General features: G+C 45.0%; 1 protein-coding gene across 4 annotated transcripts in view; it reads right to left on the bottom strand.

The window, feature by feature from the left end:
- Positions 1-13,489, bottom strand: part of BNIP2 (BCL2 interacting protein 2) — a 281,093-nt gene that overhangs the window by 43,281 nt on the left and 224,323 nt on the right. For all 4 annotated transcript variants that reach the window (XM_069222042.1, XM_069222039.1, XM_069222041.1 and 1 more), the window contains exons 9-10: positions 2,243-2,329; positions 2,020-2,118 (exon numbers count right to left, since the gene is read on the bottom strand). In XM_069222042.1, the coding sequence (XP_069078143.1) occupies positions 2,020-2,118; positions 2,243-2,329 (186 nt within the window). The remainder of the gene's footprint in view (positions 1-2,019; positions 2,119-2,242; positions 2,330-13,489) is intronic.

Raw genomic sequence — 13,489 nt, forward strand, 5'->3', positions numbered from 1 at the left:
CCGGCACGTAGACCTAGCAAACCTAAACATTTTTGAAAACTAAACACCTAGGGAAATCCAGGATGCAATTACTTGTGAGGCTCTCACAGGGTTCTGTGACCTAGATTTTGTCAATAAAAACAGATTTTCCTCACGGTTCGGTGATGCAAAGGTCTGGAATCTGAGGGGAGCCAGAAATTTCCTTCCACCCAGCATTCCCTCAAGTCTCCTGATAACAATGGTATCTCACCTGTGAGGGCACCCCTAGTGTCTCTGACAGGAAATGCCCCAGAACATATTGTGGAGACATCAAAATTATTTATCACAAAACAGCCTGGTTTTGCAATGGGGTAACATGCGCTTTTGGTCCCGGGCTCTGCATCCATGTAGGGAAATCGGCCAAACCCAGACATTTCTGAAAACTAGACACCCAGGCTAGTCCGGAGAGGTGTGGCTTGCGTAGATCTGCCAACGTTTTCTTACATAGAATCTCCTGCAAACCTCAAATTTAGCTAAGAAAAACAAACAAAAAAAACAAACAAACACATTTCCTCACATTTCTATGTGGGATCACTGTGCCGGCACACATTTTCTACCACCAAGCGTTCCCCTCGGTCTCCCAATAAAAATGATAACTCACTTGTGTGGGTGGGACAAGTGCCTACAACAGTAAAGGGCAAAAAACATGTAGAGATTGAGGGGGCACCAAAGCGTGTTCACAAGCGCAGTTCTTTTTTAAATAAGTTTTTAGGTTGACTCTGCTTTGGGCACCCACCAAGTGGACTCTCCACACCACTTTTCTCTATGCCACTAACTTTTATCTATGCTGAACAGCAGCAACGCTGGTGTACAACGTGTCTAAAACACATCTGCGAAGCCATTACCTCTTGCATAGGTGAGACCTATTCACTTTGCCAATGTATATTTAATGACACTTCTTGTTCTGCGAAAAGACCTCCTAGTAGATGCCTAAAAAGTCATTTTGATTCCTTTCTTTAAGTACTTTACCCTCCTTATAAAGTTCCAGTTTGACAGATTCCTTTCTCTTTCAGTTGCTTCGGATACTGTTAACTTGCAGTTTATGAGGAAGTGGAGTGGTGCAGAGGGCAGCGATATGGAGAGGTGCAGAGTAACGTGGAGTAGCGCAAAGTGAAGCATTCCTGGTGTAGTAGCACACTGACATTACACCAACACATTTTCAACTGAAATAATCATTACATTTGACATACAGTTTTACTAAAACTATACAGTGCACAGACGAAAATGTGTGGAAATTGCATCACCTAGTGTAATGATTTGTTTTGATCATATTAAAGTACTTGTTTCCACCACTTCACAAATAAGAAAAAATGTGCTTCATTTGTGTTCCTAATTCTTATATATTCTGAAGTACTTATTAATTTAGTAATTTCCAAGTTGTTGTGCGTTGGAAATAAATGCTACCAATATCCAGCAAGTTTGTAACATAAATCCTCTCACTTTGAAGTCTGAGAAAGAAAAGTAAACAAACGCTTTCGGAAGACAGCGCCTGACATTTTATCTCCGTCTTTGAATGCACAGCAAATCTGAGGAGATAAGAACAAGATTTACAGGCCTGTTTACAGAAAGGGATCACTCGGAAGGATTCTGTAAATCGGGTTTGGGCAAGGGAAGGTACAAACCCATGCCTAAAACAAATAAAGCCAGGAAATGGAAAGCAAAACAAATGTGAGTTACAAACCACAAAGCCAATGGCAAACAACAGGCAGAATGTATTTCGAGGTCAGCTTTCTGAATGTCCCCAAGATGTCTTTAGCAAAATGTCTGGTAGGCTGCCATCTAGAACGACTAAAGAATAAATTGGTATTTCCTAGTAACTGTCGACTTCAACCTCTTACAGAATGAAGGTTTGGACGTACCCTGCTCAGGAGGTAGACTTTCATCTTCCCTCCACGATCAGTTGCACAGTTTAAAAGAAACACAGGCCTAACAAAACCATCAGTAAGCGAACGCTCTCTTACGTAAGAGGAAAAAAACTATTGAAGATACACAGGAACTTACTGTTTGATGCATTCTGGTATGCTTACATACTCCATAGGAATGAGGTCAGCTAGCTCAACCAAGCTAAAGACATATTTAATTTTTTGGCTGAATTTTGAACTGGGAAAAGAACAAGACAAACATTAATGACATTCATTTCAAGAACCATTCATTTCATATCTGTAATTCTGAAACAAAGTAATTGTTGTCCTTGAAAGAAAAAAGTAAGTTCAAGCCTTATTACCTAATAAACGGTCTTGTAACTGCCAAAAGAGTTCTGATGAACCAGGAAGGATGAACTATGATTAATGCCTTCAGATTTTTCCTTAACCTTAAAAAATAAAACGAATGCACATTATCAAAAAGGAGAAGTGCATGTTGAAGAAGTGATTAACAGTGATAAATATATTAATGTGCTTATTTTGTGACTACTGAACTTCAAGTACATGTAGAACATGCCAATCAAAAGCCAATGCAGACTATATAAGAGGCAAATATGAGATCTGTCTGTGTCCTATCTGTACACCATTTATTTAGTACTCATTACATGAAACTTTCTCAATACGACAATTTTTAGATCAGGGATAACAATTTAGCTACCTCCTAACTGTGCACACTAGTAGTTTCTGTCCTGAACCAAAAGATCACTTATCAATTTGTTTAATAGATTTGCCACCAGGTTTCAATGAACATTAAATGTACTCATACGTTGACAAAGAAATGGCTACTTGTGGTTTTGGCTCTGTATCCAAGGAATCTTCATTGAAATCAAAAACACTGGAATGTTACCTGCTGTGTAGGGATCCAGAACACCTAATAGCCAAACATATCTTATAAAGTGTGAAGGGAAAGACTAGTATGCCCAGAGAAGCATCCTCCAAAGTTGACCAACTGTAAGGTTTTCTGAATTTAAACACTACTGGTCAGATTTAGTTCTTGGTGGAAGAGTTACTCCATCACAAGGGTGACGGATATCCCATCCGCCAACATATGAATCCAATGGGATATATTTCGGTGGACGGGATATTCATCACTGACGTGATGGAGTAACTCGTCCGCCAAGATCTAAATCAGGCCCTACGTAATAAACAAACACCTTTCCAAAAAACTACAATGAAACACCTATAACTAAAATTTCTGTTACTTTGCCTGCAAAATAAAGAAAAATGCAGCATTACATGCTTTAATGCAGGAAGAACCAAAAAACACCCTGTCAATTTAATGATCCAGGGTTTCTAGTTCCCATAATGCCTATCACGGACGGTTCACCTACAGTTAATTCTTTTGAGGGATATGATGAGCTGAGTCAGAGAGAATACTTTGTCTTTGATAACATAGAAAGAAAGCTAAGGAGAGACGTTTATGACTTCAAGGAAGAATTCCTACAGTGCAGAATCAGGGCTAAAAGTATGTAACCATTTGTAAGCCCCAGCAGCTTCAATAATAGTCATACATATTAGAACAGAGTAGCAAGTGAATGCCTTATTTTCCACACATCTCTGCAATAAGGGATAAAAGATGGGAATTTCTTTTGACAGCAAACCATTTACAAAGATCATCAACTGAAAAGATTTTTCAAGGTGACTAGAGTCATAGAGGACCAGTAATGCTTAGAATTGAATTCAAAGTCGCAATGGAACTGAAGAAATGAATGAAATCCCTGAAAAAACATCTTTTAAGTTTGAGAAAAATGTTAAAAGTTAAATAGTGCCAAAGAAAAGTACATGCATACCTTTTCTACCTGCCCTGAAATGAACTTTTCATTAGTTGCTTAAGTACCTCAGCTTGTTGCTGCTCAATAAATAGTTTGGTAACTGTAAACACAATGGTGTTGAGATGGAAGGAAGGGCATTGTCAGTCTCCAAGTGCAAACTTACACCTGTACAGTAATAATTTCAATTTCTGTCATTAAAGAATAAGTTACTCACCTTCGGTAACGCCTTTTCTGGTGGCTACATTAACTACCTGTGGATTCCTCACCTAAAGAATTTTCCCCCACGCGCCAGCTTCAACGGAAATTTTCTTCCAGCTCTGCACGTCGACGATGACGTCATAATTGCCCGACTCCACGCGACGCTGTATGATGTCATCCAGGCAATAAGAAGCCCTCGTCGACGTGCAGACGTCAGTTATCACACTTTTTTACGTACCTTTGAGGCGAACAGGTGAACATTGACCTTGAAGATAAATATAATCACATCAAGTAAAGTGAAACCGCAACATTTATTACAATAAAAATAAAAAGAAACTAATGGCAACATCACCCTCATTTGGAAACATATATACATAGTCAAGTTCAACCATGTTTCCTTTGAAATATAGCAAATAGAGAAAGAAATACATATATACATGCCAACATTATATACATGCCTTCATTATACACAAATATACAAGAAGACAGTGCTCACCCATGGATTTCGTGGTAAGGGTGGCGGGTGGGACCGTGAGGAATCCACAGGAAGTTAATGTATCCACCAGGAAAGGCGTTACCGAAGGTAAGTCACTTATTCGTCTGATGTATACACCTACCTGTGGATTCCTCACCTAAAGAATAGAGTCCCAAAGCAGTACTACCTCCGGAGGTGGGTGCCTGAATGGTCAAACCAAGAAATCCTGCAGCACTGAGCGTGCAAAATGGCCATCCCTCCTGACCTCTGAGTCCAAACAATAATGTTTGACAAAGTATGGAGGGATGCCCAAGTTGCCGCCTTGCAGATGTCAACCACAGGAACACCCCTAGCCAAGGCCGATGAAGCAGCCTTAGCTCTGGTGGAATGAGCTCGAAGCCCCACAGGTGGTTCTTTCTTTGCTAAGGAATAACAACGTTTGATACAGGGAATGACCCACCTGGACAGCGTTCTCTTGTGGACTGCTCTGCCTATCCTCTTCCCCATGTATCCAACGAAGAACTGATTGTCTTGCCTAAACTCCCTCGTCCTGTCGACAAAGAAGCTCAATGCTCTTCGTGGATCCAATCGGTGAAGCCTCTCTTCCTCCTTGGATGGATGAGGAGGAGGGTAAAAGGAAGAGAGAGTAATAAACTGCCCCAAGTGAAAGGGTGTAACAACCTTCGGGAGGAAAGCCGCCTTGGTCCTTAACACCACTTTTTCTCTAAAAAAGGAAAGGTATGGAGACTCTACACTAAGATCCTGGAGCTCACTCACTCTTCTGGCCGATGTTATGGCCACTAGAAACTCAGTCTTTAAGACCAGCAAACGTAAGGAACAGGAGTGCATCGGCTCAAATGGCGATCCCATTAGAAATGTCAATACTAAATTAAGATCCCACTGTGGCATAACAAACGGAGTGAGCGGAAACCTATTAGTGAGACCCTTAATGAACCTCAATACAAGAGGTGACTTACACAAGGAGGGTTGGTCTGGGAGGCAAGAAAAGCCGACAGCGCTGATAAACAGTCCTTAACAGTGGCAACTGCACAACCCTTCTGAGCCAAGGAAAGAGCAAATAACCATATGTCAGACGAGTGTGCCTTCAAGGGATTAATTTGGTTCTCTCCACACCAACCTACAAATCTGCTTGCATAGATCGATTTGGTGGAGTGTCGCCTGGCCGATAAAATAACATCCACCACTTCCGGCGGGACAGAAAAGGCACTAAGATTGCCCCGTTCAATCTCCAGGCATGAAGGTGCAGGCTCTAGAGGTGGGGGTGTAGAATCTGCCACGGCGACTGCGAGAGGAGGTCTGCCCTGTAAGGGAGACTGAGCGGAGGGCACAGAGAGAGTTGGAGAAAGTCTGAATACCACACCCTTCTCGGCCAATCTGGGGCTATCAAGATGACCTGGGCCCGGTCCTGGCGGATCTTCCTCAGAACTCGAGGAATCAAGGGTATTGGAGGAAACGCGTAAAGCAACTGACCCTTCCAGGGCATCTGAAACGCGCCCCCCAAAGCTCCCTGCACCGGATACTGGAGGCTGCAAAACAACGGGCAGTGCGCGTTCTCCTGAGTAGCAAACAGATCTATCTGCGGGCATCCCCACATCTGGAAGCTGTAAAGAACCAGATCCGGATGAAGACGCAACTCGTGATCGATCGAGATGCGCCGACTGAGAACGTCCGCACGTACGTTCAGAACTCCGGCCAAATGATTTGCTACCAAATCTCGTGGTCCTGAAGCCAGGACCAGAGTCTAAGAGCTTCTCTGCAGAGAAGATATGACCCCACTCCCCCGCTTATTTATATACCACATTGCGGTAGTGTTGTCCGTCTGACCTGAACTGACTGACCGCGAAGGGAAGGGAGGAAGGCCTTGAGAGCCAGACGTATCGAGCGCAATTCTAACAGATTGATGTGAAACCTCTGTTCCACTGGAGACCAAAGACCTTTGATCTCCAGGTCCCCCAGATGAGCTCCCCACCCTAGAGTGGAAGCATCCGTCACAACTGTGGCCACTGGCGGAGGCGGCGAGAACGTCCTTCCTTGCAACAGGTTGCCGACCGCAGTCCACCATTGGAGATCCGCGGCAGTGTCTCTGGAGATCCTGATCGAATCCTCGAGATCTCCCTTGTGTTGAAACCACTGCCTCCGGACGCACCACTGAAGAGCCCTCATGTGCCAGTGTGCATGAGTGACCAGCAGAATGCAAGAAGCAAACAGACCAAGCCGACGAAGGACCTTGAGGACTGGAACTACCGCTCCATTTCTAAACATTGGAATCAACGCCTGAATGTCCTGAACCCGCTGGGGTGGAGGATAGGCCCGATTCAATGTTGGGTCCAGTACTGCTCCTATAAACAGGAGGCGTTGAGAGGGCTCCAGGTGAGATTTGGGCACATTTATGAGAAACCCAGGTCGAACAACAACTGAGTTGTCGACTGCAGGTGACGCCGCAAGAGCTCAGGAGACTTGGCTTTGATCAACCAATCGTCCAGATAGGGAAATACCGCTATTCCCCTTCTTCTGAGCTCTGCTGCAACCACCGCCATCACCTTTGTGAAGACTTGAGGTGCCCAAGTAAGACAAAATGGAAGGACTGCAAACTGATAGTGCTGTGACCCCACCACAAACCGGAGATACTTACTGTGCGACTTGAGGATCGCGTCCTGCAAATCCACAGACACCATCCAATCTCCTTTGTTCAACGCCAAAAGAACCTGTGACAGGGTCAGCATCTTGAACTTTTCCTGCTTGAGGAACCAATTCAAAATCCTCAGGTCCAAGATTGGACGTAACCGACCATCCTTTTTCGGGATCAGGAAGTACCTTGAATAGCAGCCCTGACCCTTCTCCTGCTCTGGAACCAACTCCACTGCGCCTTTCGACAAAAGGGATATCACCTCCTGTTGCAATAACAGAAGATAGTGGTCCGAACAGAAGGAGGGACGGGGAGGGAAGGGAGGAGTGAATTCCCGAAAGGGAAGAGCATACCCCTTCTTCATGTCGTCGATGACCCAGGAGTCTGATGTTATGGACTCCCACATGGGAAGAAAGCGGGCAAGTCTCCCCCCTACCCTAGACACGTGAGCAGGGAGTGGTGGAGGACTAAGGCTGCTTTCCCTGCTGCACCCCTCCTGAGGAAGAGGCAGAGTGCTGCTGGGTGGCCCCTCTAGTTCGTACTCTACCCCTGCCCCTGAAGGATCTGTAAGGTAGGGTTCCTGCAGGTTCTGCCCTGCCACATGGAGCCTGCCACGAAAGGAGGTGCCACAACCAAAACCTCAATTTTCTAAAAGATCTAAAAGCAGAGGAAGTGGCTGTCTGAAGTCCCAACGACCTCGCCGTGGCTCTACTCTCTTTAAAGCATTCAAGAGCAGAATCGGCCTTTGCTCCAAAGAGTTTATCTCCGTCAAAAGGCAGGTCCAGGAGAGTAGTCTGCACATCCGGGGAGAAACCTGATGAATGCAGTCAAGCCTGTCGCCTCGTCACTATTGACGTGCCCATAGCTCTTGCCAGTGAATCCGAGGTGTCCAGCCCAGATTGAATCACCTGGGTCGCCGCTGCCTGAGCGTCCGACAATAGGTGCAATACCTCCTGTGGCACACCAGGGTGACCCTTAGCCTCCTCCTTAAGGGCACGAATATAACGCCCCAAAATGCAAGTCGCATTGGTCGACTTCAAGGCCATGCTGCAAGAAGAAAAGGCCTTTTTTGCTGCCTGGTCCATTTTCATAGACTCCCTGTCCGCAGGGGCCCCGGGGAACGAACCAGGAGCTGACCGGGAGGAGCACGACGCCTGAACAACCAAACTCTCCGGAGTTGGATGTTTGGTGAGAAAGTCCGGATCACCTGGAGCCACACGATAGCGTCTCGCTACCGCCCTGTTGACGGCTGCCGAAGTCACTGGCTTCTTCCAGATATCTTTAATGGGGTCCAAAAGAGCCTCATTGAAGGGCAAGAGAGGCTCCGCCACCGCCGGATGCAGCACCTCAGTCAGAAGGTTGGTTTTCACCTCTGCAGCAGGAAGAGGAAGGTCTAAAAAATATGCAGCCTTCCTTACTACCACATGAAATGACGCAGCCTCCTCTGTATACTCCCCTGGGGAAGCCAGATCCCATTCAGGGGAAGTGTCAAGGCCACTTGCTGTGTCCAAGCCCTGTAGATCTCCCGAAGGCTCCATGATCTCATCTTCTTCCAAATGTTGTCTGCTATACTCCTCTTTCTCCAGGAGCCGTAAAGCCAATCTCCTGGATCGGAGTCTGGATTAGAGCCCCGGTGTCGATAAGGCGTCGGCCAAAGCCGAAGATCTTCTTCGGCGCCGCTCCTCGGATCCATCCAACGCCGGACCCTCTGGCGCCACAGGCAACTTCACTGTAGACTGGATCAGTGGTGAATCGTCGTCAGCGTCACAGGCCTTCTGGGCGAAGCCAAAGGCATCGGCGCTGAAGCGGCTCCAGAAGGAAGAAAGGACATAAAGGGTGTCGGTTTGTAAGGAGCCGGAGCACCCAAGTTAAAGGCCAAAGGACCTGACGGACCTGCATGCCCTCCACCAGGTGCCATGGTGGAAAAGATGTTAAACATTGCATTTAAAAATGCAGCGGGATCCGTACCCGGTGCCGGGAAAGCCGGATAAGTCTGTGGAACCGGCGCCGGAGGAGAAGCCGATGATGGACCAGGCATCTCCTGCCCCAGAGAAGCAGTCAGCTCTTGAAGAGGCTCGACATCAAACAGCGACAAAGGAGACGTCGGAGAAGCCGGAGTCGTTGGAGGCGGCGGCGTGACAGTAGGGTTAACCTCCCATGTCGAGAGTCTCCATGACATCGATGAGCCTTTGAAGATCACGAAGAAGACTCTCTGCGATGACGCCTCTCCTTTATTTTCTTTGAAGGGGACAGAAATAACTTTGCCTCTCGATCTTTAAGGGCCTTAGGATTCATGCGTTGGCATTAGCTGCATGACTCGACCTCATGGTCGGAACTAAGGCACCATAAACAATTTTCATGGGGGTCCGTGACCGACATTCGACCCCCACACTGGTTACAAGGTTTAAAGCTAGATTTTCTCAGCTGAGACATAGTAACACCGAAGTGAAACTGTAGCTCCCTGTTAGCCTCCAAGAAAAACCGTTACTCGAAGGCACGGAAAAAAGGGAACTGATGTCTGCACGTTGACGAGGGCTTCTTATTGCGTGGATGACGTGTGGAGTCGGGCAATTGTGACGTCATCGTCGACGTGCAGAGCTAGAAGAAAATTTGCGTTGAATCTGGCGCGTGGGGGAAAATTCTTTAGGTGAGGAATCCACAGGTAGGTGTATCCATCAGAATGTATCAAATTGTGAAAGAAAGTCCACAAGTTACTTTCCCATTCTTGCATTCAGCTATCTTGATTAACAATGGATATGGTTGAAAGCTGCTGAAAATATATTTCGGAATGGATTTAGAAGAATCAGCTTCCAATGGATATATGCACGACTCAGAATCAGATATAGATTACAGAAAGAACACAGGGTATTGAAGAGTACGTGCCAATCAGTTTATAGAAATATGCTAATTTCTCTGAAAACAAGCAAAGCTTTCTTAGATTTGTAAAGTGGATACACCTGTTTTCTGGAATAAAGGCACTTGAGAAAGAGTTGCATTTTGATGTACACAAGCTCTTCGATGAACACCACAATGGACCTCCTGAACCTGTCTAAGGAGAGCACTGCTTGCTCCTAGTGTACTTCTGCAGTGAATGGGCAGGGACCAGGCGGTTCTGCTGCAAGCAGTCTCTGACCCTTCAACACGACAGAGGTTTGCATACCTGATCATTTCAGTTCTGTTGTAATTGCAGATGGCAGAATCTCACATGGAGCTATCATCCCAGGTGAAATTCTGCCATCCTGCAATGAGGTGTGCAATAGGAAACAAGTGTGTGCCTCTTTGACAATAGCTGTTCTTCCTTTCTGACAAAACTCTACTAGTCGGGGCCTGCTCCGCTGCAATCATCTGCAAGGCATCCTATGCCTCATCCAGCACCCCAACACTATCCATCCCCATAATCCCATCCAGACCACACAAACAATCATACCACATCCGTATTCCAGGCTTGTGTTTCTTTTAATAGATGTACACACTGTGCCAATGTTCACTGAGAGGCTCACAAAGTGTGCAAAGAGAATAAAGGGAGGTCAAAGACAGGGACTCTTACCTTCCTGTACTGGCCATTAATTTAACAGACTAACACCAGCAGCGTCCCTGCATGAAAGACTATAGGACTAATCCCATGCGGGAATAGAACTACCTCACTGAAAGTCATTACATTTCTCATTAGCGCCTCTAAAAACAGAGTTGTTGCTTAACTGCATGCCACTTTACTGCAACGGTCACAAAATAAATATGGGGACCTTAAACTACGTACTCCTATATATTGAAGTGTCCACTGCTAAGAGTTTTCCCCACGTCCAGCCCATACTATTTTTTTTTCACTGCCTTTTATTTTGTGTATTGCATATGTTTGATTCAGCTTCGTTTAAGGCCCTTTCAAACCAGGAAGGATAAAGGGTACTGGCTTTTTGTTGTGTTGTAATGCTAGTGGAATGCCGAGATCCACGTAAATGTTGTAGGACTTAGGCGAGCACTTCAGGTGTGCTGCAATGTTTTTGAAGGGCCTTAATGAAGCTGTGCTGCAGGCGTAGCCAGACTGGACAAGGAATATGCTGGAACATCTAGTCTTGTGATGGAGTTGTGTACTTCGCTTCCTAACCATAGGCAGCATGGCCCTTGCTCCCAACATGCTGCCGCTTGAGAAATGAGGACTGGAGTAGCAGTATGATATTGTGGAGACTTAAACAATTGACAGCACTGATGTACAGACAAATGTAGATCATTAGCCACTCCATGTGGTTCATAAATGCTGCTACAATACCTCAAATGAGAGATACTATTGTTCTCCCGCACATTGCCACCTCAAAAATGAAGGGGAGAAGGCATATTAAAAAGAGAAAATATTAACGTTTAATTCATATTTCGTCAGTGAGTGTTATTTTCTTATTATTAGAAGAAGGGATCTGAACTGTCAAGGCTAGTATAGCACTGGCTGCAAACTAGTGTGCAGAGCTGATCAACGCATCCTGTCTGAAGCACACCAGCTTACTCTTGCCACCCTCTGAATTCTTTGCACAAATCAAAGCAGGAAACAAAATGCTTTCCCAATATTTTAGGTCTGGGGTTAGGCAAAATAGTTTGATTTGACTAAATTTAGATATATAACATACTTACTCATACAGCCTTTCAACCAGACCTCTTCTTCCACTGGTGTATTGTGTTATTCCCCCACAACTGCATGCAGCAATGGATCAGCCCACTTCAGCCATTGGTTCACTTCACTGTGAGTGACAACATTCTGCACTTTCACAAGGAGCACAGACACACAAAATAGTACACAACATAGTTCCCCTTCAGTGCCATGGACCACTATGGCACCCTGGTGCTTTTGAGACTAAAACGTTTAGCTTTTAGATATTTTTTTATACTTTGAGGGGCCTGACAGCTCATTCAACAATAAAACAAAACAATCACTGACAAAACTAAAAGGCTGGCAGCTAATGCCAGACTTACTGGCTTTGCCAATGCTCAGCCTTTAAAATGTAGGCACACTCGGTACAATCCACCTGAATGTCACAGCAAATCTGCAAAGTAATGTGAGCATGCTCATATTTGTCTCAGGGACACTTGTAAGGCAATATTCTTTTGGAAATCCATATTCAATGTAATCAGTCCTTTCTCTACCTCAAATAAACTATACAAAGCATACATGATTTCACATTGCAGAAAAGACACCCATGTATGTCTCAAACTAAAATGTGTGCCTCATTTATCCAGGACAACCCAGTTATTTAGAAAAAATCAACTTGTCTGCAATTTCAGGTTTACTGTGTTCATGCTGAAAGGTGTTTGAAGCTTATTTTTCCATTAAAACATGCAATATAGCACAGTGACTCATTTTTATTCTCCATATGTCTCACTCGGAGGTGGTTTTGGAGTATATACATTGGTCCTTAGAGGGAATTGCAGCCTCTCCCTGTTTCACCATTCTGCAGCTCAGTAGAAAAACAAGCATCCTTGTCTGTATGCACTTCTTGTAACAGCAGTGCATTAAACACTTGATATGGTTGCAAAAAGTGTTTTTTCTCTGTATGTTTAAATAACTGTTAGGGGGATGAATTGAAGTCACCAATGTTATATCTGTAGAACTTTCAGCATATCTGTACATAACTGAGATGGACATAATGCAATTAAGAGACAGCTGGAAGATATCCATTGCATTTTTACAAGAAACCTATATTTGAGGAATTTGCATCTCTTTTCTTCAGAAGCACTGGCAGGGATATTTATATGCTACTTCCTACTCCGGTTATGCTTGAAGAGTATTGATTTGGGTGGCTCTGGGGGTGCCCTTTCACCATCTGAAACATATCCTAGACCCAGAGGGACGCTTTATACTTCTGTATGGTACTCTATAGTGCTGTGAGATCTACCTTATTCATATTTATTCCCCCAATAATAATTGTGTGGATTTTCTCTCCAATGTGGCACAGGCCGCCTCCCCATTCTTAGTGGTCAACATCATTGTGGCCAGCGACTAACTGTGTCCTACATAGTAGTCTTGATTGTTCACTACCACAACAGCACACCAAACCCCAAATTACTGGGGCACTACTTGACCTAATAAGTGAACTACATCTCACTGAACTCTGGCGGGTTTGGAACGCACACACTACACAACTTTCCTGGTACATGCCAGTTACAGGCAACTATAGTCTATTGGACTACTGCTTGGTTGCTGATACTTCAGCACCCCTAGTTTCCAGAATCTGTTATTGCCCAGGTATCTGTCAGACTGCTCTCCAGTTCTGATGACGCTTAGGAAAACGATAGTCAGACCTGCAAATACCGCTTTGCCGGTTCCAAGTAGAGGTGCTTGCGGATCCCCCTTTTACAGCAAAAATTACAGATTCATTAAACACCACTTCCAGGTGAATTGGAGTACCTTGGGTAGTAGGGCTGCGGACTGGGAGGCGTTTGCCTTAAGACAACAAATGGTGCCTGACAGCAGCTT

The sequence above is a fragment of the Pleurodeles waltl genome, chromosome 3_1 (genome assembly GCF_031143425.1).
Source record: "Pleurodeles waltl isolate 20211129_DDA chromosome 3_1, aPleWal1.hap1.20221129, whole genome shotgun sequence".
Taxonomy (NCBI): domain Eukaryota; kingdom Metazoa; phylum Chordata; class Amphibia; order Caudata; family Salamandridae; genus Pleurodeles; species Pleurodeles waltl.